This window comes from Kogia breviceps, chromosome 2 (genome assembly GCF_026419965.1).
Source record: "Kogia breviceps isolate mKogBre1 chromosome 2, mKogBre1 haplotype 1, whole genome shotgun sequence".
Lineage (NCBI taxonomy): Eukaryota > Metazoa > Chordata > Mammalia > Artiodactyla > Physeteridae > Kogia > Kogia breviceps.
The window spans coordinates 25,216,003-25,238,393 of NC_081311.1; the positions used below are offsets into that span (position 1 = coordinate 25,216,003).

At 53.0% G+C, this 22,391-nt stretch overlaps 1 protein-coding gene across 1 annotated transcript in view; it reads left to right on the plus strand.

Moving 5' to 3' along the window:
- COL17A1 (collagen type XVII alpha 1 chain) overlaps window positions 1–22,391 on the plus strand; it is a 41,651-nt gene that overhangs the window by 10,802 nt on the left and 8,458 nt on the right. Inside the window, exons 9-35 of the mRNA XM_067022752.1 lie at window positions 41–199; window positions 807–878; window positions 2,217–2,288; window positions 3,111–3,179; window positions 4,127–4,288; window positions 4,663–4,743; window positions 5,883–5,927; window positions 6,955–7,167; window positions 7,747–7,959; window positions 8,315–8,344; window positions 8,723–8,749; window positions 10,105–10,131; window positions 10,234–10,296; window positions 11,043–11,147; window positions 11,920–11,982; window positions 12,639–12,674; window positions 13,307–13,360; window positions 13,729–13,764; window positions 14,290–14,325; window positions 14,983–15,045; window positions 16,252–16,287; window positions 16,538–16,609; window positions 17,445–17,471; window positions 18,439–18,474; window positions 20,278–20,313; window positions 20,549–20,629; window positions 21,759–21,794. Of these exons, the coding sequence (XP_066878853.1) occupies window positions 41–199; window positions 807–878; window positions 2,217–2,288; window positions 3,111–3,179; window positions 4,127–4,288; window positions 4,663–4,743; window positions 5,883–5,927; window positions 6,955–7,167; window positions 7,747–7,959; window positions 8,315–8,344; window positions 8,723–8,749; window positions 10,105–10,131; window positions 10,234–10,296; window positions 11,043–11,147; window positions 11,920–11,982; window positions 12,639–12,674; window positions 13,307–13,360; window positions 13,729–13,764; window positions 14,290–14,325; window positions 14,983–15,045; window positions 16,252–16,287; window positions 16,538–16,609; window positions 17,445–17,471; window positions 18,439–18,474; window positions 20,278–20,313; window positions 20,549–20,629; window positions 21,759–21,794 (1,950 nt within the window). The remainder of the gene's footprint in view (window positions 1–40; window positions 200–806; window positions 879–2,216; window positions 2,289–3,110; window positions 3,180–4,126; window positions 4,289–4,662; window positions 4,744–5,882; window positions 5,928–6,954; window positions 7,168–7,746; window positions 7,960–8,314; window positions 8,345–8,722; window positions 8,750–10,104; window positions 10,132–10,233; window positions 10,297–11,042; window positions 11,148–11,919; window positions 11,983–12,638; window positions 12,675–13,306; window positions 13,361–13,728; window positions 13,765–14,289; window positions 14,326–14,982; window positions 15,046–16,251; window positions 16,288–16,537; window positions 16,610–17,444; window positions 17,472–18,438; window positions 18,475–20,277; window positions 20,314–20,548; window positions 20,630–21,758; window positions 21,795–22,391) is intronic.

The window sequence follows — 22,391 nt, forward strand, 5'->3', positions numbered from 1 at the left end:
TGTCTCTCACTGGGGTGTGGTCGGGCATGTCTGTTTCCAGTGTCCGGCACCTATGACACAACCATCCTGGATGCCAACCTTCCCTCCCACATGTGGTCCTCCACGTTGCCGGCAGGGTCCTCCATGGGCACCTATCACAACAACATCACAGCCCAGAGCTCATCCCTCCTCAACACCAATGCCTATTCTGCAGGATCAGGTACGAGGTTCCCAGTGCACATCCATCCCCTCCCAGTCCTAAACCCTCCACACCTTATGATGGAGCTGAATGACCCCTCCAGCATTTGCCATCCCCAAGGCCTCTTAGAGGGGCTTTCTGTGGCCAAGCATCCCAAGTTTTTTCCACTGGAACTTCAATTCAACTTCTATGGCATTTCCTCTGGTGGGTCCCCTATGGAAAGGAATACATGGTATGGTGTATCCCCCCCAAAAAAAATGTAATGGGAAAGAACATGAAAACAAATGTAAGGAACCTAGTTTTACTCCATGTGGATTAACTGTGTGACCTTAAGAGGTCATTTAACTTCTCCGGGCTTAAAGTGCCTTCTCTGTAAAATGGTCACTAACAAGAGGGGCTTGGCTGGAATTGATGTCCACTCAAACCCCACCAACCTGTGACTGCCCATTGGCTGTTATGACCCAAGGCACACCACAGACTAATGGTTGGTTCCATGCTGCAAAGCAAGAGCCCAGGTTTTTCCTAAAAACAGAAATGTAACACAATGTAATGCTGGCATTTCTTCCGGTGCTTCTTTGCCCCTGTTCTGTGTGTACGTCCTCTCACCAGCTTTCCTCTTCCCCCGCAGTCTTTGGAGTTCCAAATAACGTGGCCTCCTGCTCCGCAACTCTGCAGCCTGGAATCAGCACCAGCTCCTCAGGCCAGTGCTTGCCAGCTTGAAAAAACTATCGATGCTCTTGCCTAGTGAGGAAAATGGAGTGGTTTGTAAGGAGGATGTTCTTCCTGACCAAGAGCATGAGGACATCCTCCACGCCCACGGCAACGTGGAATCAGCAGCCAAGGAGCTGCGTTAGAAGGAACAGAGCCTGCCCTCCAAAGGAGACACGGCTCAGTCCCTGAGGGAAAGGGCTGAGGGGGAGGGCGCCGGAGACCACACTTACATGCTTATTCTGCTCTGGTCCCCTTACTTAATGGGAGAGGTGGAGAGATGGAAATAAAGGGGCCAAGTGACGCAGAGCTCAGGACATTTTCAGGTGGAAAGCATTGTTAATTTAGCAAAGGCTTAACTTCACATCTTTTAATAAATATTGCAGTTCCTTGAGGGCTCAATAATGTTACTGCTTAACGTCCGAGGCAAACATATGATCATTTTAAAGAAGTATGTATTCACTCTAGTTCCACATACATCATAATAGCCTATATGTAAATAAGTTATCCGCCCACATCTTTTGTTAAAGCAGTCTGCCTCCTCTCTGTGATATCATGACTAATAAATACGGTGATGTGGGCCTTTCTTAGTTCCTTAGCTGGTATTCTTGGCTTCTGATTTTAACACCTCCAATTGACTAGAGTCCCACAAGCCCAGAAGACACCAGGTTCACGCTTTCTTCCTCCTGCCTTTGCTATTCAATCAATACTTTGCAAAGTTCTGACTGAGGAGGGCAGGCTGATGTTGGATCCATGATCTTGTGCCCCAAACTCTAGACAGGACGGAATAAGAGAAGCTGTTACGTGGGGAGGAATGAGCTTCTGCACATTGTTAAAAACAAACAAATAACCAGCCTTTGAAGTCGTAATGGGGACAAGGGGAGTTATGTGTGTTTGAGCCAAGAAAAGAAAGGAGGAAACCTAGGGTCCTGCCCAGTCAGTGCTCCTTAGCCTCCACTGTGTCTGCATCCACAGTTCCCACATTGTACACCAAGGCACCCAAGGGTCCTGCAGGGAGGGGAACCCTTGGGATATTTTAAATGTTTGAGGCATACAGCAATAGACCCTATGCAAACTACTGCTATTAAGTTGTGTGAACCTAACTACTCAATAAGTGGAGCTTAGTAACTTTTGCCTGGGGTAGGGAGGTGGGGTTTCAAAAAATTGCCGTGTCAGTGAGAGTGTGGGAACTGAGAATGTCCGGGATCTCTGTCATATGCAAAGGCATTACTTGTGAAAATGGTTTGGGGGGGCTCCTGGGACTGGCTGCCTTAACCTGGGGGGCCTCATCTATGTACCTGCACTTACCTGTCCTCAATTCTTCTCACAGTGTTTGGCATGCAGAACAATCTGGCCCCCAGTTCACCCGCCCTGTCCCATGGCATGGCCACCACCTCCACAGGTCTGTAACTGGGGTTTGGAGCCTAGGGGCTGGGAAATAACGCCTCTTTGCAGCTATAACTCACTATAGCCCTTTGCAACAAGGGAATTAGAGGGGGCAAAATGTCCCTAAAAATCAATCGACCTTTCCCACCAAAGAAACAACCCTCCACACCTCGACCCAGAGATGCCAACCTCAGTCATGTGCTGGCTCAGACATGAGTGGGAGCCTGTGCTGGGGGCGTCTCCTATATATCCCCATGTCTCACTGCTGTCCTTGACAGCCCACTGTCACTGCAAATCAATCATCTGGCTGACTTTATAGTGCACCCGGGAGGGTTCGGGGACAGAAAAGGTACGAGCCTCAGCCTTTGCCCTCAACTTGCTTACTGTTAAGTTGGAGTAGAAAGTCTAATACACATGAAACATCTGGGGGATCCTGTTAGCATGAATCAAGCTGTGCAGAGCAGGTGTTAGGTGAAGGAATTCAGAGGGAAGGAGATGTGGGAGGGTCTGGGAGGACTTCACGGGGGAGGTGGCCTTTGGAATGGTCCTCCAAGGATGGGGATTATATCATAGAAGTTTTCATCTAAACTCACTGCTGCCCCCAAGGCGGGAGAGAGTTGATTCCATTATTCATTATTATTCTGTTCATGATTATTGGGTTGGCCAAAAGTTTGTCCGGGATGGTACCGAAAACCCGAACGAACATTTTGGCCAACCCAATATCTTCCTCTCACCTGGGGAGGCTGCCTGTCTGCCAGGGCGGGTCAGGCTGCTTCCACCCAGCGTGGAGCTGCCCTCCTATGCTGGCTCTGCTCATACATAGGTTCCTCTCTTGCAGCGTATGGTGTGAAGAAGAACATGCCCCAGAGCCCCGCCCTTGTGAGCACTGGGGTGTCCACCTCCACAGGTGAGTGCTGTCCCCAGCCACAGGGGGCAGGCTGGCACACAGGAAGAGTTGTTCCTGAGTGACACATGGCAGAAGGGGACATAATCCATTCGTGGTCTGAGGTCCGCAGATGGGACTCACCCCACAGGCCTCTTGGTTGTTTCCAGGAGTGGGCAGGTGGATATGCCCCTTACCTTACCTTGGCCTTCCTGTCCCAGGGGCCCACTTCCCGTGGAATCTATCAACTTAGGCTGCCACAAGTCATGTGTCCATCTCTTCCTTGCTCTGATGCTGGTGCATTTCCCTCCATTCAACAATTCATTCATTCAAAAGCTGTTTACTGAGCACCTGCTTTGTGTGATACCTTGTTCTGAGTGTCCGGATTACAGACATAGACAAGGAGGCTAGATTCCTGCCCTCACCAGACTGATAGTTCCAGTGGAGGAGGCAGATAATGAACAAGTGGAAAAAGTATACAAGATAATTACAGGAAATGACACATAATTGAAGGGCGGACATAATGAGGTGGTAGAGACAGGCCTGTGTGTATGCTGGATGGAGTGGTCAGGAAAAGTGCCCCCAGGCTGCAGACACTTGAGACCTGCAGTTAGAAATGAACCCACCCAGTTAATTAAAGAAAGGTCTGCCTGACAGCAACTTTTGACCATTCACTGAAGACCCTGTAATGTTCAGGTGGGGGGCAGCCCCTCAGGCCAGCCCCCAGCATTTCTGACATTGACCTGACCTCCTGATGGCCAGGCCCAGCTAGGCAGGGGAGGGTGTCTCTGGTCCCCAGGATGCTTCTTAGTAACCACGGCGACCAAGAGCAGGAGACCGTCCGACACACCCACTAACCCTTTCTTTTCCTCCACCCTCCTTCTCTTCCTCTTCTCCTTCTCTGGTTATTTCTCCCCTCTTCCTCTCCCTCCACATTTTCTGTCCTCCTCACCCACTTCTTTCCTCTCCAGCCAGCACCACAAGTGTCCAGAACGATGACCTCTTGCACAAGGACTGTAAATTCCTGATCCTGGAGAAAGACAACACACCTGCCAAGAAGGAGATGGAGCTGCTGATCATGACCAAGGACAGCGGGAAGGTCTTCACCGCCTCCCCCGCCAGTGTCAGTGCAAGTACGTGGGAGCCCACGAGACTTGGGTTTTGGAACAAGGATAAACAGCATAGACAAATGTCCTAGCAAGATGGTTTGAGACATTTGAATGATGAAACCACAGTCATCCCATTCAAAGGGAAAATGTCTGCCAAATAGGGTGTCCCAGGGTCTGCCTTGAATGCAGACAAGTCAGGGAAACTCTAGCAAAGAGCTCCCAGAGAGTCTTTGGGCAATAAGAAGTCTCCTAACCACAGGCCCAGACTGGGGGGATTAACCCCGGGAAAGCAGGCCCTCTTCCTACAAGGCTAACTTCTACCTCCACAAGCGGGAAAGGATGTGGGGTGGCGGGAGCGGGGTGAGAATATCTGGGATCATCATGGGTTGTGTGCACAGCTTCTTTTTCAGAAGACACCCTAAAAAAGGAAAAGCAAGCTGCATACACCACCGACACCTACCTAATGTCAGAAGCTAATGGTAAGAGCAAATCTGATCGCTGTCCACTTTGACTTCGGCCAATCCATCTGTCATTTATTTGTCTCCCAAGACCTCAGTACTGAGTGTGGTCCTGGACCAGCAGCATCTGTAAGACCTGGGAGCGCGTTAGAAATGCAGAATCCTGGGCCCTAGCCCGGACCTGCTCTGTCGGAGGCTGCATTTTAACAAGCTCCCCTGTTGATTCACGTGTGCTAATTATAGAAGCAAAGTCTTCTCATGGTACATCTAAAGTCCACAGTGGTATTTTTTTCTCACCTTACTTGTCCTCCATAATTCTCAGAGCTAATAGAAAAAGCCTTTTCAAAGCACTTGCTAGCTTTATTTTTTTTCTTCCCAAATACCTGGATTCTGTCTTGGATAACCACATTTCTTCACTGCTCTGGTTCCTATGAATCTCTCCAAATCACTGATTTTAAGGAGGTCAGTAAAGGAAGAGAAAAGTTAAGTCACAGAACATTTTTTTTAATGCAAATGACATCAGTTATAATCCTCTCAAGGTTGGAGGCCAAGTCTTCTAAGTTAGCAGGTCCTTACATTTTAGGGGTGGAGGTGGGGTTTGGAGCCAAAAGATCCTTTTCAGAATCTGGTGAAAGCTATAAACAGTTTTCCCAGAAAATTCCACACGTGCCCACAAACTCAATGGTCAAATAGCATCCAGGACTCATGATCAGCCCTCCTCCAAGCCCATCTGTGCCTTTCTGTTCCCTCCACCCCAGGTTAGGAACCTGTGTGCAGTCTTGTAACCAAGAAATCAAGAGTCATTTCTCACGGGCACATTTATTATTTGAATGCCATGGTCATTCCTAACACGGTCCTCCAAAAAAATGTCTCGGGCTTTAGAGGTTGAAGGTCACAAGAAGGTTATGACACTGTGCTTTTTCCCACTGTGACTTGTTTGCCAAGCCATGTCTTCAACAATGTGATTATTGCAAATATGAGATCTGTGAGGACTTAGTTAATGGATGTTCCTGCACTTGCATGTGGCTGTTCCACAAGGTCCCCGGGGGCACATCTACTTCAAGCCCTGTCCCAAGTCCATGCACAGGCTGGACTGGACTGTGGGCCCCTGCAGTTGAAAGACTCAGTCAAAACATGTGTTCTCGGTGTTTGTATTTCAGGAGATGTGAAGACCGTGTCCGCAAAGGGCAAGGCTGCCTCTGCAGGTGAGTAAGACCTGGGTCCTGCAGTGACTGGAGCGGAAAGGGCTGGTTATGGTGAATGGAATAGAAACAGCCCCCTAGCCTGGAGCCAGGGCATGCATGAGCCACCCAACTCTACAGATCTTCCCCAAAAGCCTTCAATGGGAGCAGAGTTGAGGGCGGGAGAGGGGCTGGCTCGGGGCTGGAGCAGGGCTGCTGAAGGAGCTTAGCTCAGGAGATGTGCTTACAGGCCACACTGCCCCTGCTGGGTGCCCATTGTCTGCCCTTAGCTGCGGAGTCTGCCAACACAGCAGGACCCGCACAGCAAGGCTACTGTTGTGTCTTACAAACTCCCTCCCCTCCCCCCGCCCACACGGGCTGCAAGGTGACACTAAGACCACACACTTCTCCAGTCCTTTACACTTTCCTCACTTGCGCCCATAATCTTGTGAGAGAAGCAGATCAACGGGTATCAGCCCATTTTAGATACTAAAAACTAAAAACACTTTCACTGAAACTAAAAAATAAACAAAAATAAAAAGCTTCCTGACCACCCCTCAAGAGCTGAGTGTAGTTCTAGACACTGTGGGGATTACAAAGAAAGAGCCGTGTGAACTGAGACACGAAGATGGGAATTATTCAGCTTTGGGCATAATAAAATGCAGAAGGTTGTAGCAGATCCACATTCATAACCAAGAATTTTAAGCCTGGTCGTATCTGCTACATCCTCTGCTAATTACTCTACCTGCCTTATCTCATTTCATTCAACATCCATCTCATGAAGAAAGGTCAGCTTTGAACTCTATTTTATAAAAAATGAAACAGAGAGGTTAAGTGACTTTCTCTGGGTCACACAGCTCAAGGCCAGCATTGTCAGACCTCCACTCTTCGCCAGCCACAGCCCTGTGTTTTTTCCAGGAGCCACACAGGAACCTGAAAGCCCCACTCACATTCACTCAGGCCCACAGGAAGGCACCAAAAGTTTGAGAATTTGGAGGGAAGAGGGCAAGAGCTGCCTGCATTCACCTTACCCTTGCCCTCTCTTGCACAGACTTCTACGGCTACAACCGCTACCGTGGGGGCGGCAGTAGCAGCGGCAGGGGCGCTGGCAGCGGGGTCTCCGGTGGAGGCGGCAAGGGCTCGTGGGGGGTAGCACCAGCCTGGTGCCCCTGCGGCTCCTGCTGCAGCTGGTGGAAGTGGCTGCTGGGCCTGCTCCTCACCTGGCTGCTACTCCTGGGGCTGCTCTTTGGCCTCGTCGCTCTGGGTATGTGGTGATGGCAGCCCCGCTGCCTGTTCCGAAGGGCAAGAATCGGCGAGTGTCCCAAGTGTCGGGCCAAGGGTCCCGAGATCATGGGTGCAGACCCCATGTTACTGCAGATGAGAAAACTGGGCCTCCAGGAGGCATCTGGCCAAGGTCCCATGGCTGCTCCGTGGCTGACCTGGGACTCTAAGGCAGTTCCTCGGTCCTGGTCCCAGGCCCCAACCCCGTGGCATCCTGCTCTAAGCATCTGGCTGCCCTTAACAATCAGGCCAGGCCTTTCATAGCCTTTTTACTTTCCACGTTCTGTTGGCTCTCACACCAGCAACCTGGGAGAGAGGGCCAGCTTTGTGACCATCTCAGATGATGGCCAGGCGTCTTCAAGGCTCAGTTCCGAATTTGAGTAGCTCATCCTGCTGGTAGCCACGACAGACTGTCTCCCCCCAAATATTCCAGCAAAATGTCCCCGTGGCATGAAGAAGCCACCACGGACTCCAGAGCCCCCTTTTCAGGCTCCCCTGGAAGCTTGGAAGGCACTGGCTCGGGGCACCCGGTGCTGACACTGCCTCCGTGTGTCCATTTCAGCCGAGGAGGTGAGGAACCTGAAAGCACGTGTGGACAAGCTGGAGAAGGTCAGGAGCAGCGTGCTGCTTTACAAGGAGAAGATGGAGAGGAGCAGCCAGGACTCTGTGCAGGGTGTTGCACCGAGGCTGGGGGAAGGTGTCGGGCTTGATGGCTACAGTCAAGAAGACCTCTGGCAATTCATGAGGGCCAAGCTGATGGCAGAACAGGAACACGGTGGGCACATCGCAAGGCAAAGGGCCAGGGGCTCCCAGTCCCGGCTCCTGTATGTGGAGTGGTACCCATTTAGGGCACTCTCAAGCTCCCCTCATTCAGCCCTCTTGACAGCCCTGGGAGGGAGGGCGGACCCGTATTGCTATCCTGTTTTACAGCTAGTAAAACTCAGACCTGGAGGGCATCGCCCATGATCAAGATCACACAACCTGCACACTTTAGAATCAGATTGCTAGCCCTAGCCTCCGTTTCTTCCTACTGTACCACGGTGATCCCCTTCAAATGTGTGCGTGCGTGTGTGTATGTGTGTGTGACACAGAAGATGTGCAGCTAACTCAGGCTTTGCTGTCTCTTGTAGGAAATCTCCGAGGAAGCCCTGGCCCTAAAGGTATCACAGCGGATGGAGCCCTTTCCCTGCTCTCATTTCCTGCACTTGGAGCTGGGTTTTCTGGGAGGATTGGAAAACTTCTCTTTTTTCCAAATTGAAGGATGGGCTGTGGAAAGATCTTGCAGAATCTGTTGGGAGGGTTGAGAATTGGCTCTACAGTCAGAATATCTTAGAATGAGAAGGGAACTAAGGCATCATCTAAGAGAGGCTGAGTGAAGTGCCCAAGAGACGCAGACGGAGACCGCGAGGAAGCTACACCGCACACCAGCTCACCCTGAAATGCCATTTACATGCTGTCAGCTGGCCTTAAGATACTAGGAGAGAATGGCCCTTGGGTTCTCACCCCATCTCACAGTTGTCATGTCTTTCTGATTTTAGGTGACATGGGAAGTCAAGGCCCTAAAGGTAAACAAAACCTGGAAAACTTTACCTTAAATATTAGTGAGGGTTGACAGTTTGAAGCAATCAGCAAGTGTCAGAAAATGTACCTCCCACTCCCCTGGCCATCTCCCCTTGTGGTAGGACCGTGAATTGCAGAGCAGCCCGCACACGCTCGGGCTTTGGGGACCCGAGGGCTTCATGACAGAGCAAGGCTACATCTCTGGGGCAGCACTGTCGCTGGCCCCTTCTCAGGGATTCCCACGCCAGGGACCCTGAGGAGGCCTGCGTCCAGGGCCTGCATCTCCCCCGGCTGCAAAGGGCAACCTGAGGGCCTCCTACTGCACAACCCCCGGGGAGATTTTGAGAAATACAGATTCCTGGGCCCTGCCAGGAATCCGATACTTTGGGGATGGACCCCCTCCCCCCAGGTTAATTCTGATGAACCAGGTCAGGAATCACTGATCCAGGTAAGCAGCCTACTCTCAGGGGTTTTAGCCCAGGGAGGCTGGAAATAAAAGCCACCAGTCAGGAATGGAGCCCCTGGGGGGGAAATTCAGTAGCAGCAACACCACCTGCCTTCAGGGGGAGTAGGGCAGTCTGTCAGGGAGACAGGACATAGTCACAGGAAAAGGTGCCCCTCAGTGTTGGTTAGCTGGGGGACAGTCACCTGCTAACTTGGGTGGCGCAGCGTCGCTGTAGGAAACTGATATATGTCCTCAGAAAAGTGGTCTGTCAACTACTGGGACAGGCCTAGGGGTGGGAGGAAGAGCTTTCCAATCCCAGTGACCACAGAAGTGCCCCTCGATCTAGCTGAGTGGGATTCTCAAGATTCGGGGTATGTGGGAATTGCCAGAAGATTCTGGGCCCTACTCCCAGAGCCTCTGATGAGCAGGTGTGGGTGGGGCCGTGAGCCCATGGCCTGGATCAACCCGGGTGGTTCTGAGGCTAGGGCTGCACAGAGCATTCTGGGAATCACTATTGGGAATGACAGGGTCGCCCCTCTCTCCTTCCCAGGAGATCCCGGTGTAGGAATTGGGGTTCCTCCACCGGGTGGCCCTCAACTTCAGGATGCCCTGCCCCGACACGCACACCCTGGGTCACCGCCTCAGCCCCCCTTCCTCAAGGCTCCAACTTGCAGGTCCCACACCCCTCCTGACTGTAATATAGGATGCCCAGTCAAATGTGAATTACATATGAACACTAAATCACTTGTCACTATAAGTAAAAGTTTATTGAATGTTTTCCTGCAATTCAGACTTAACTGAGAGTCCCATATTTTTACTTGCTAAATTTGGCGATCCTACCCGAATTCCACTGGTGGCTCCTTTAGGTGATCGGCCTGAGTCCTCTGGCTGACTTTTTTCTCTCTGTTCCCACAGGAGATCGAGGGTTCCCTGGGACTCCAGGTGCGTAGCCTCTGATGGTTCTGCTGGGGTTGCAGGCTGCCCGGTCCTTGCTCCTGGGGTTTGGGAGGAAAGCAGGGCTGAGCTATTCTTGTGTGTCCACAGGTATCCCTGGGCCCTTGGGCCACCAAGGTCCGGAGGGACCAAAGGGACAAAAAGGCAGCGTGGGTGAGAACCGCTTTTCTGTTCACTTATTCCCTCATTCCCTCATTGATTCATTTATTCATTCAGTAAATGTTCGTTAAGTGCCTGCTGTGTGCCAGACCCTGTTTTAGGTGCTGGGGAGATGTGAAGAGAACAAAACCCCTGCCTACTTTTGGGTGGAGATAAACAATAGACATGAGAAATAAGTGAAGCACATAGAGGGAGGAAGTGGCTCGTGAAATGGGAACACAGAGCCCAGTGGAGCCTTGGGAAGGCTGAGGGGTAATTGAAAATAGGGCCAGCAGGGAAGGCCTTGCCGAGAAGGTGCCATCTGAGCAAAGATGTGAAGGCGGGGAGAGAGCCAGGCCTGAGGAGATCTGGGGGAACCTTCTAGGCAGAGGAGCAGCTACGTGCCCTGAGGCAAGCACGTGCCCGTGGGTCCAGGACTTGGGGAGGAGCAGGAGGAATGGGAGCGGGTGCTGGAGCCCACTAGGAAGGCAGAGAGTCGAGAGGGAGGGGCCCTGGGGGCCTTGTGAGAGTTCAGCTTCTACTCCCAGTGAGTAGAGAAGCCATTTTCAGGTTGGGGCAGAAATGGGACACGATCCACCTGCATTTTCAAACTCTCTGGCTTCTGCTTTGAGTCTGGGCTACAGGGGAGAGAGAGAGGTAGGGAGTTGGGTGTGGACGCTCCAGGCAGGTGTCCCCACAAGCGAGGTGCTGCCTGTGGCGTCCTTCACGACCCTAACTGAGATGGACATTCCTGTCTTTAGGAGAGCCTGGCATGGAGGGACCCATGGGCCAGAGAGGGCGAGAAGGCCCCATGGGACCTCGTGGTGAACCAGGGCCTCCTGGGTTTGGAGAGAAAGGAGACAGAGGTAAGAGGTGATTCCTTCACCAGGAGGAGGGTTAGCTGCGTCCACACTTCCTTCTTACATCGTTCTCCCTCCCTCTGTCTTTTACTAGCATTAGCTGAGCACCTGCCTTGAGCCAGGGGCTGTGCTGGGCCCTGCAGTGACTGTGGTCTAATGAGGGGGCGTGGGCTGTGCTGTGCGTTCAAGCCTGGGGCTAAGACCCCTGCAGTCTGAGTCCACAGAACGTGGCCACAGGGAGAAATGATCTTCCCGAGAGGGGGTGGGGATGAGTCAGGGCTGAGGTGGAGAGCTCAGGGCAGGGCCTGGAAGGCAGGGTGGGGTGCCTGCCCTGGAGCCTCTTGTAGCTGGAAGGAGGCGGGGAAAGCTTCAGACACAAGTCCAGCCCTGGAGGGAGCTGGGAAGATGTTGCATTAGATACTTAACCGTGAGCCTGCTTCATCAGGGGAAATGAAGCACAGACACCAGAAATCCTCTCAAGGCCAAAAGATTGTGAGCAAGAAGCTTTATTTTTAGCTTCACTCTCTCTTAAAAATATTGTTCAATAAGGCAACAAATATTTATTGAGCACCTGCTGAGTGCCAGATTTCATGGAATATAAAGACTCTGGAGGTAGAAACTGAAGGTGTTTTGCTGATTCTTGGCCTCATGGAGGCCCCAGTGGATCAGAGACCACTGGCAGGGTGGGAAGTGTTCCCTCCACCCTGCAAATGACACCACTGGGCTGGGTGGGCAACCAAACTGGGGGTACCCTCTCAAAGTGCTTATTTCTCCCCAGGGGATGCTGGTCAACCAGGCATTCAAGGCCCACCTGGTGTCCCAGGTTCTGTGGGTCCCAAAGGTAAGTCAGGTACCCAGACGGTACCCAAGTTTGCCACAACCAGGATGGATCTCAGAGATCCAGGTGCTGGGATCCCAGATGGTCCTAACCTATGGTACCAGGCCTGTGCGGGGTCGATGGGCCCACAGAGGGTCCCCCCACAAAGAAGTCCCTGGGCATCAGGATCAGGCCTGTATTTTTGGCTCTGTGGTGGATTTGGGAGTCAGTTTCCATCTCTCTTTGATGGCCCTGTTATGTGGCCCCTAAGTGGGGGGATGGATCTGGAAATGAGAAGTCAGACAATTTCCTTGCTGGCTAGGGCTGAGATGCAAACGTTTGAGAGCAATATGTCTGGACAAGCCAGGCGAATGGGGCCTTCTCACAGTGCGATGCCCATCTGGTCCACTCTCCTCCCTGCCCCTGCCCCGACCCCAGCTCAAATGTTTGACCAGGAAGAAGCAAAGGGTCTCTTGATCCCAGGAGCTACAGCTTCTTCCCTATGGAGGACTTTGCACTGGGGTCACTCCTGGACCCACTGGCTCTGGGGTCCTGGTGCCCACACACAGCTCTCACCTGGGGGCGCACCCCACCCCTTCCACCTGACACTCACCAGGGGGTCAGCGTACCTGGCCTGAACCCGACCCATCTGATTGTCATTGTCGTGTTGTCCTCTGCAGGTTCTAGCGGTTTTCCTGGCCCACAGGGTCCCCCAGGTCAGTAGCCTTCTTCTCATAAATAGACGCTATTTCTGGGGCAAAGAGAGGGACGTTAAATGGAGAAACAAACATTTTTAAAGCAAAAGAAGCAGTTATAAAGAGCAGCTAAGAGACACAAAACTCACATCTGCACGAGTGTCCCCTGCGGCTGAGGCTGGTACCGATGGGTCCCCTGAGATCTGTTCTGACCTGACTTGGGGCACGAGGCCCTCCAGCAGCTTCAGCAGCAGGCAGCTCCCAGCCTGCCTTGATCTGAGCAAAGCGCCCGCCTCACCTGATCCCCTGTGGGCCAGAGCTTGTCCCGCTGTCCTGAGAGTCTTGAGCTGCAGCCCACTCTGTGATGCAGGCCAACGTCTCTGCCAGGGTCCCAGGAGGGGTCCTCATCTCCGGGCCTGGTAATCTCAGCGACAAGGAACCTGGACCAGGACGATGTAGCAGGGACATGGGGTGGAGTCTGTGAACAGCAGCCCTTGACTTTTACTCCAGGGAGTGTGTGTGCCTATGTGTGTGTGTACATTTGTGTGCCAAGTAGGTGTGTGTACGTGTTGTGTGTATGTGTGCAGTGTGCATGTCCGTCCCTTCCAAAGCTGGGGACACTCACCCACCCATGTGGTTTCCTCTGTGTGCAGGCTCTGTAGGTCGCCAAGGGCTCCGAGGTGAAGTGGGACTCCCTGGCATCAAAGGTAAGCTGGGGGAAGGGGTTAGAGGGAGAGGACATCACCTTGCAGATACCACTCACTTAAGAAGGTCTGGGGACCTTCCCTGGAGGTCCAGTGGTTAAGACTCCATGCTTCCAACGCAGGGGGCACGGGTTCAAACCCTGGTTAGGGAACTAAGATCCCGCATGCTGCGTGGTACGGCCAAAAAAAAAGGAGGAGGTCTGGGGGGACAGGGTCTGGTGGACATGCCAACGGCCTGTGCAGGCCGACAGGTGCATGAGGGGAAGGGGCAGTCAGGACTGCGGGGCAGCCTGTCTTCAGACACAGACTCTGCCCCTTGTTGGTCGTCCCTACCAAGGCTCTTTACACTAAGGTGTCCATTTCCTTTTCAGGTGACAAAGGACCTATGGGGCCACCAGGACCCAAAGGTATGCCTCTCCTGCTGGCTGCTGCTCGGACAACACCACAGCCTGCCGACTCCTGGGAGCCCAGATGTGGCCCCTGCCCCGGCGTCCAAAACCCCATATGACTTGGCTCCTGGACCCTGGGGCTGGGAGGGATCTGAGATTCTAGTCGAACCTCTCAGGAAAACTGAGGCGCAAAGAGGAGAAACAGCACCAGCACACAACGCTGTGATTGGGTGGCCCTCGGGGTGGCATGGATGCAGCACTGAGGCTTCTCCCCTCTAGTCCGGTCCCCCAGCACCCACTGGTGTGACAGCAGGGCCTGGGTCAGTTTGTGGGTGGGCCCTGACCCAGAAGAGGTCTATCTAGTGTGCCTTTTGGGCTTTGTGAATGCTGAGTTCTTGCCAACATTCAGCTGACAGCAGCTTACAGGTACAGTGGGAACCGTTCTGCAGCCGGGGGTCCCTCTTACTGGGTGAGATTCTTTTCCTTGCTCCTGACTGACGCTTGCTTCCTCCACCCCCCACCCCTGTCCCATTTTTATTTTAGGTGACCAGGGTGAGAAAGGACCCCGAGGCCTCACAGGTCAGTCCCACACAGGAATCTACTGTGATCCACTAAAGACCTTTTGTAAATCCACTGGGTACTGGAGATGGGGGGAAAAAATACAGAAGTAGGAGACAGAATCTCTGTCTAAAACCTTCAGGGGACTTGCAACCTAGAAAAAAGCAGGACAAGATAAAATAAAGCACTGAGTGGAGTATAAGCCAGCATCAACATGTATGGTCCAGACAGTAAATGTTTGGGGCAGAAAAGGGAGTTAATGATTATCTCTAATTCTTTTGAAGAATTGAGCTGGGAAAATTAAGCTCTTCCCTAAGTGGCAGAAAGTTTGCACTACTTGTATCTACTTACCTCCTGCCAACTTGCATGATTAAAAAGGATTAACTAGTACTTCTAACAGTACTAGTGCTTTGGCTACAAGGGGCAGCTTTTCGTTGCCAAGGAAATAAGACTCACGCACAGGCCCCTTCAGACCAGGCGTGGTCTCTGGGCCAGTCCGTGCCTGCTGCCGGGCTGGGAGGCCTGACTTCAGAATCACAGCTGACGCTGTGTCCCCAGCCTCTGGTTGGCACACCGAGCTCCTCTGGTTGGGGAGGTGGCAGCCTTGGGGGTGGCTGGGAGGGTAGAGTGTTCTACCACTATCAAGCTCCTCCAAACACCTAGTCCATTTCCTTGCAGGCGAGCCCGGCTTGAAAGGTTTACCTGGTGCTGTGGGCGAGCCCGGGCCTAAAGGAGCAACGGGTGAGTGTCTCACAGCAGCAAACACCGTGGGTCTGCCGCACCGCAGACATCCTCATGGCCCTAGAGTTGAGATTCTCCTAGAGCTTCATCTCCCATTCTCTAATCTACACACCCCTGGTAGAGGCTCCATTTACACGCTGTTCCTGGATCTGGGCATCCCTCTTGGGGCTCAGAGAGCTGCCGCTGTCTCTAACGGTTTCTTACTGCTCTGGAGGGGCTTGGCAGGACATGGTCCATCTGCCCCCGGTTCCTTCCTCTAAGACCCTCAGGCCCTTGGGGAGGACAAACGAGGGCTGAGGTTCTTTGGAACCCGCAGAATTCCAGGCACAGCCCTGATACTCCAGGGATCAGCCCTTTGGCTGACCCTTACTGAGGGACCTGTCAGCCAGGACAAGGAAGCTGGCTAAAGACCCCCCACGGGGCCAGGCATTTGACACCACGTCCCAGAAGGGTCTAAGCCCCACCAATGAAGACGTGGTGCATTCATGATCTCATTCATTAACAAAGTGTTAGGAAGCGCTGATGGTGTGCAGGATGCTGTGCTGGGCGAGTAGGATGCTTTACCTCCCTCGAGGGGAGATAAAGCTTGTGTGAGATGACAAGGTCCATGAAAGGTACAGGGTGCTATGCGGAAACAGTAGAGAGAGAAGTTTCTTCCAATCAGAAGGATGAAGGAGGTACCTTTTCAGATGGTTCTAAAAAGTGAAGAAGATCTTAATCACATCAATTTAGAAAATGCAATGCAGAGACACGAGTGAGGAAAGACAAAGAGGTGGGAAAGAACAGGTGGGAAGAGCTGGTCCCAGAAGGACATCACTTTGGACGGAGGTTAGGATAATGCCTACAGCAGAGGAGACAAGATCTTGGAGAATCTTGACCTCCAGGACCTGGACCAAATGAGGCCGACGTGTATTGAGCATCTGGTGTGTGCGAGTCCTGTGCCATCAATACGGGAGATGCAGTGGGGGCCATGGAACCAGTTCTCCGCAGGAGAAGAGGCATTACTGGTTTAGGAGGAGAGGGCAGGGGGAAAGCTGCACCCTGCAGGAGTGACAAGGACAGGGCTTCTTCCACGTCTGATGGCTGCAGGAGGGGATGCACGGGCGCCCCACCTAGGAGACAGCTTGTGAGGCTGTACGGCAGTGGAGGGAGGGAGTCCCAGAGTAGCTCGCAGAGTCACTGATGAGCTTGGATCTGCTTTCCTAGGACAAGCTGGCCCCGACGGACACCAAGGCCCAAGAGGTTGGTCACTCAGCTGCTCTCCTCACTCCCCCGCCACCCACGTCCCAGGGCGCAGCCCCCAGCCCCCGATCACAAGGCCGAGGGCATACATCACAGGGGGGTGTGCAAGGTCCCTGGTCTCATCCCCCTCCTCCCTTCCACCTGCCAGCAAGTTACTCAGTAAAACCCCAAGAGACCATTGCCTCCGATGCGTTGGCTGGTCAGCTTGCCTAAAAGGAAAACGTTTCCACGTTGGTCATGCTTCCTCTAGGGGAACAAGGTCTTCCAGGGATGCCCGGAATCCGGGGCTTACCAGGACCTTCTGGAGACCCAGGAAAGCCAGGTAACGGAGTGGGAATCGGGAGCTGGCCGTGTGTGTGTGTGTGTGTGTGTGTGTGTGTGTGTGTGTGTGTGTGTGTACACGTACCTTCCTTAATCCATTTTCCTCTAGCAGCTCGTTAGGAAAGTGCCACAACTGCTGGCTTGAGCCGGGCACAGCGGCTATGAGTCCTGACACCTGAGTCACCAAGTCTGGCAACTTGGAAAAGAGAGATCAACACTGAAAGCAAGGAGTTCTAGAAAGGGGCAAGGAGTCTCTTAAAAATGGCAGTTTATCACCACCTCAGTGTCTGGGTCCTCTGAGCCCTTCCCCTGTGGACCCCCTTGGACTGTACCTGGACCCTCGCCAATAGCCACCAGTCTGGGGAGATAAGCCGTTGTTCGGGTCTCCACCAAAGGCCCAGCAGGAGCAAGATCCTCAGGGCTGCAGGAGGAACGAATCAAAACAAGCCAAGAAAGCCGGGAGGACAAGGTGGCAATCCTCAGGGGCCGATGAGGAACAGGGGGCCTCTGGGCTCCTTTGGTGGGTGCACAGATGGAGAGCACCCAGGAGGGAGCCTGGGGGCAGCTTTAAGGGTCAGTGAGTGTATGAACTTTTTGGGTTTGTAGCTCTCAGACACCAAAGGTTCTTGACCCCAGATGGGCTGAGAACCATCCCCTGATGGAGCAGTGAGTCAGAAAACTGCTCTCATCCAGGGCTGCGAGGACCCTGGAGTCCGGCTGCCCCAGACACGGGGTTCGTCCTCCTGCACCCACCAATCCCTTCCGCTCGCTCCTGCTGCTGAGGGGTCGGCTCCTCCGCCCTTCAACTCTCCTCTCACGTCTTCTACTCTCCATAGGTCTCACCGGACCCCAAGGACCTCAGGGTGAGTCATCGGGTCACTGCCACTTCAAATGCCACTGCCAAGCCTCCCACTCCCAGCATTGGGCAGATGCTTCTCCAGTCACCTTAGTGTTTCCTCTCCTTCCCGCACTCCCCCAGCAAAAATGGGTTCAGGTCATTTTAATGTGAGTCTTGAGAAACACCTTCGGAAGGAAAAATAGGCACAGAACAATCTAGAAAGCCATTCTAGGAGAGATGAGGTTAGATCACGCGTGAATTCTGTCTGCCTGAGCCTGGTCCCCTTTGGTGCAGGGACCCCCAAGAGGAGGCTTCAGGCCCAGGAGTCCCATTAGCCCCACAGAGGCCCACATCCCCTGTGGCATGGCACGGTAGGGAGTGGGCGCTCATCTCATGCAGAAGGGCCCAGCCTCCCTGGGACAGCCCCAGTGTCAAAGCCTGTCTGATAGTTGGACAGTGTGAGCCCACTTGGAATTGAGAAGGTGTCACCACACCAGCCCCAACTCCTAAAGGAAATTAGGCAAAGATGTAAAATAAAATCAAACATCATCTCCTCCGAACAGTTGAACACACAGGGATATCTTTCAAATGCTCCCTGGTGGAGTTGTGGACAAAAGCAAGAGGGGGTGTTGCATCAGATACAGGAAGCCCAGCCCCTACTCCCCCAGGCTGCAGGGCCGGTGGGTTACAATGGCCGCTTTGCAGGCTGCAGGGGGCTCGTCACCCAGAGGGACTGACATCCCCCAAAGCTGGGCCTGTGAGCCTCTGCCTCCAGCCCAGCTGTTGCTCTATTTCCTAGAGAGGGAGAAGGGCTCAGAGCAAGAGGCTCCCTCAAGGGAGCTGGGCTAAGGCAGAAGGTTGAGCCAGGTGGGTCTGCAGGTTTCAGTCAGCAATTGTGGCCTTGCCAGTGACAGAGTGCCAGGTACGACCACAGGGGGTCTGGAATTGCTGGCCCTTAATCATCCTGACTGACTTGTTTTCAATCACATCAGGACTTCCTGGTACCCCCGGCCGACCAGGGGCTAAAGGTAAGTGATTTTCCAAATTAGACAGTCACTGGTCATTTTGGCAGGAGGGAGCTCCCTCTGTGGCCAGAGCCTGGATCAATAGTGGCATCTAGTGGCTTCAGTGGAAGGCTGTGAGGCTGGGGAGCCGGGGATCCTTCTGACCAATTAAGCCCTGAGTCCTCAAGCCCCACCCTTCCCCCCACAATCCAGAGCCTCGCTTTGGTGCCTGGCTGTCTCCAAGCCCTCGATGGAGGAGGATCTGCAAGGGTCCTGTCCCCACCGCTGACTCTCTAATGCCCCCCAGGGGTGCTCTGTCCCCTCACTTAGGCGTGGCCGCCCCCATGATGTGCCTCTTCCCTGGGACAAGTTTTATGGTCCACAGAGGCCTCAGTGTAACAGCGACACTGCCACCCCCTTTCTGAGAGGGGCTTTGATGCAGGCGGTGAGGAGCCACTCAGATGTTACTAAGAGGGCCAAGTCAGAGTTCTCAGAGGGGCGTCCTCAGGACTTGGACCCTTACATGTAGCACGACACTCGCATCTGGTTCTGGGCCATCAGACCCCAACCCTGTGCCAGTCCAGGAAAGGGGCTGCTCAGGGACGGTCCTTCTTCTTCTGTCCCTGTGACCCCACGTTCCTGAACCCTGACGTTCGGTGGAGCTGCCCTCTGTCACTGTCACCTTGGGGGGGACCTGCTTTCCAGAAACTATGGCTAACAACGGGTTGGGCCAAGGAGTTCTTTCAAGTACATCCCAAGCAGACATGTCTCTGGGTCCACAGATATCCTCATGGATTGATGGCATCTTTAGTAAGAGATCAGAGGCTTGGGGATTCTCGAGGAGAGACACCCTGCCCTTCTCCAGCCCCTGTGACTTTCTATCCAGTGTGCACAAGAGGTGGACATTTTACCTGATACTGGATCGTGTTCCAACAAAAAGTCAAGTGCTTTCTCTTGGCCTTGACCTTGAGGGGCTGGCAGATTGCAAACAGAGCCCACCCCTCTACTTCCCCAAAGGGGGAAATCAATATCACCCCTCAGTGTGTGGATGACTGAATTGCCCACAGGCCTTGGGAAATGACAAAAAAGTCCCAGAAGAATCTCCAGTCAAGGGTTTTTTCATCCTCTACTTCACTCACTTGGTTCTTCAGAGTGTGGATTTCCATCGTGACAGCCTTGGGAAAGTGTGAATCTGACGTTCCCTTCTTGGAAGTCCTCCATGCACATTTGCATTTTCAACCCTCTAAGACACAAGGCAGAGAAGAGATCTGTTAAACTTTACGTAACTTGGAGTTTCCCAGACCACAGAACCCCCTCTTGACTCTGTGCAGACCCTACTACTGTCCCAGGGAATTAGCACCTGAGGTGCACTGGGAACCAGGCTCTACCCCGCAGGTTCACTGCCTCTGCTCTTTGACCTCTCAGTGCTTTTCCCACCTAAAGCAATTCCTAGTAAGAGCCTGCAATGCCCAGTGTGGAAGAAGATAGAGTGTGGGAAGAGGGAACGACTCCCGAGTCAGCTCATTCTGGCCTCACCAAAAGGCAAACTCTCCAACATCCACAAATGAAACCCCTTCGCAGAGTCCCAGCTTCTTCCAAAAGCTAACGTGGGCCAAGAAGATTGATGCTCGAGCCTCCAGGGTCTCCAGTGCAGAGACTGGTGCTTACTGCATCCTGTATGCTCCCCTTCAGTTCATTAAAATGCCTTTAGCCTGAGGGTTAGAAGCCCAGGAGTGGGTCTCAAATGCAATCAGAAGCCTTGAAAATGATTCATTGAGCCACTAATTGATCCTGGGAATAACCACTCTCCTTTTCCTCCCCTCCCAGGTGAACCAGGAGCTCCAGGCAGGATCGTGACTTCAGGTAGGCAGGCCCTGCACTGTGCACTGGGCGTCTGCCCTGGCTCTGCCTCAGCACCCTCCAAGTCCGCAGGCTCGGTGCTTTGGGCAAGGTGCAGTGCTGAGCTCTTCCAGTCAGAAGTGAGGAGGGTCGGGGGATTTCAGACGTAATACTGGCCAGACCTCGCTCACAGCCTGGCCTGGGTCCCCTCTGAGCGAGGAGAGTGGGGGTCAGCGTTCAACGTGCCTTCTGTTTTCAGAGGGATCATCGACTCTCACTGTCCCAGGTCCCCCGGGACCTCCTGGAGCGATGGGACCTCCAGGACCTCCAGGTGCCTCAGGTCAGTCTGTTTTCTTGCTTTGCCCCAGATCAGCATCAGGCCTTGGTTGCATTTGACTATAGCAGTATTCGCTCAAATCCTGAAACCCGGGCCAGAACCCGGGGAAGAGTAGGAAGGGGCTGAGAAAGCCCCTCCCAGATAGCCTGGTGAGCCCTGATCACTCCCCAGCAAGTATCCCAAGCCCTGCATGACATTGCTTCACTCGGTCCCCGTAGTACCACTGGAGGCTCGAGCAGGTAAATGACACTCCTAAGGTCACACAGATAAGAAATAGCAGAGTCAGGGTTTGGACCAGGTCTTCTGCCTCCAGAACCAGTATTTGACTTGTCAGAGTCAGTCCTCAAATTGTTTCCTCTCGGAAAACAACTTGATAATATGCATCAAGAGCAACAAAAGTGCTAGGAATCTATTGGAAGCAAATATCCCCAAATTGTCCAACAATAATGAGATGGTTACAAAATATGAAGACTTCAAGTTGTTAGCAGATAACAGTGTTATGTACAAGGGCAGATAACACAACGTTGTAAATCAGCTATACTCCAATAAAAAATTTTTTTGAAAATAAAAGAGCAGAATACTCGATAATGTGTGCTCTGAAGTTGCAACTATATTTATATAAGATTAAAAAATGCTGGAAGGAAATACAACAAAATGCCTGTAAGTTAAAAAAAAATTGTGGGTGATACTTTTTTCTATTTATCCAAAATGCCTGTTTTTTTATATCTATTTTTTAATTATTTAACATGTTTGTGTGTAAATGAAATACATTATTTAATATGACCAATGCAAGTATGGATCGGCCTTCCCTCCTGATAAACTCCAGTGAGAGTGGGGACACTGGGGGTGTTTCGAAGTCCCTAACCATCGCAGGACAGCGTCAGAGAGGGCAGTCCTGCCCATCCCAGGGGCCCCAGTGCCTGGCAGAGGAATTCTCACTGGAATGGACCACAGGGCTGGTCTCAAACTGCTTATTGCTTTCAAATAAGCAAGGTGACCACTTTGGGCCACTGTTCCATGCCTTGTGAGGAAGGTACTTATGTACCCAGGCATCTGCCTTTTCTTCAGTTCTTTCTAGAACTCTGCCCCTAGAGGTCTGATAAAACCTTTTCTTCCCCAACCCCATTTCCAGGCCCCATTGGCCCAGCTGGTCTCCCAGGACAGCAAGGTATGTCACACCCTGAAAGAACGCATGACGGTAGGCTGCAGAGAGCTTCCTTCCTGGGGTGGCCCTGCGCCCCATCTTTAAGTTGGAGATGTGCATGTTGGGAAGGGAGGTGAGGGGCCACCGGGCTCTTCTCCAAGGCCCCGGCAAGGCCTCAGCAGCCAGAGGAGACACCTCCTCCCACCTTCTTCCATGTTTCTGAGAAGGTAGGGGTCCTCCCGAAAGGGAGATTGAGGCTCTTGGGTCAGGATCAAGCTCAGCTATCTTCACAGGCCTCAGGCCTCTGGTGACCAGATCCTGAGACTCGTGTCACTGTCCAGCAACTTATCCAAATACCAAAAAACGGACTCCAGTTCCTCCCGGGGTGTCTCGCTCCCAGCCAACACTCTGGCCTCGCCCACAGTCAGCTCAGCCCCGCCCACAGTCAGTCAGCTCCGCTTGGCCCTGCCCCACCCCGAGCACCTGGGCAGCTCCAGAGGGAAAGCACTGACAGCTGCAGGCTGTGTCCCCCAACTCTGTGTCCTCCCCACAGGCCCGCGAGGGGAGCCAGGACTTCCTGGTGAATCGTTCATGGGCAGCAGCAGCTCCATCTTTGAGGTC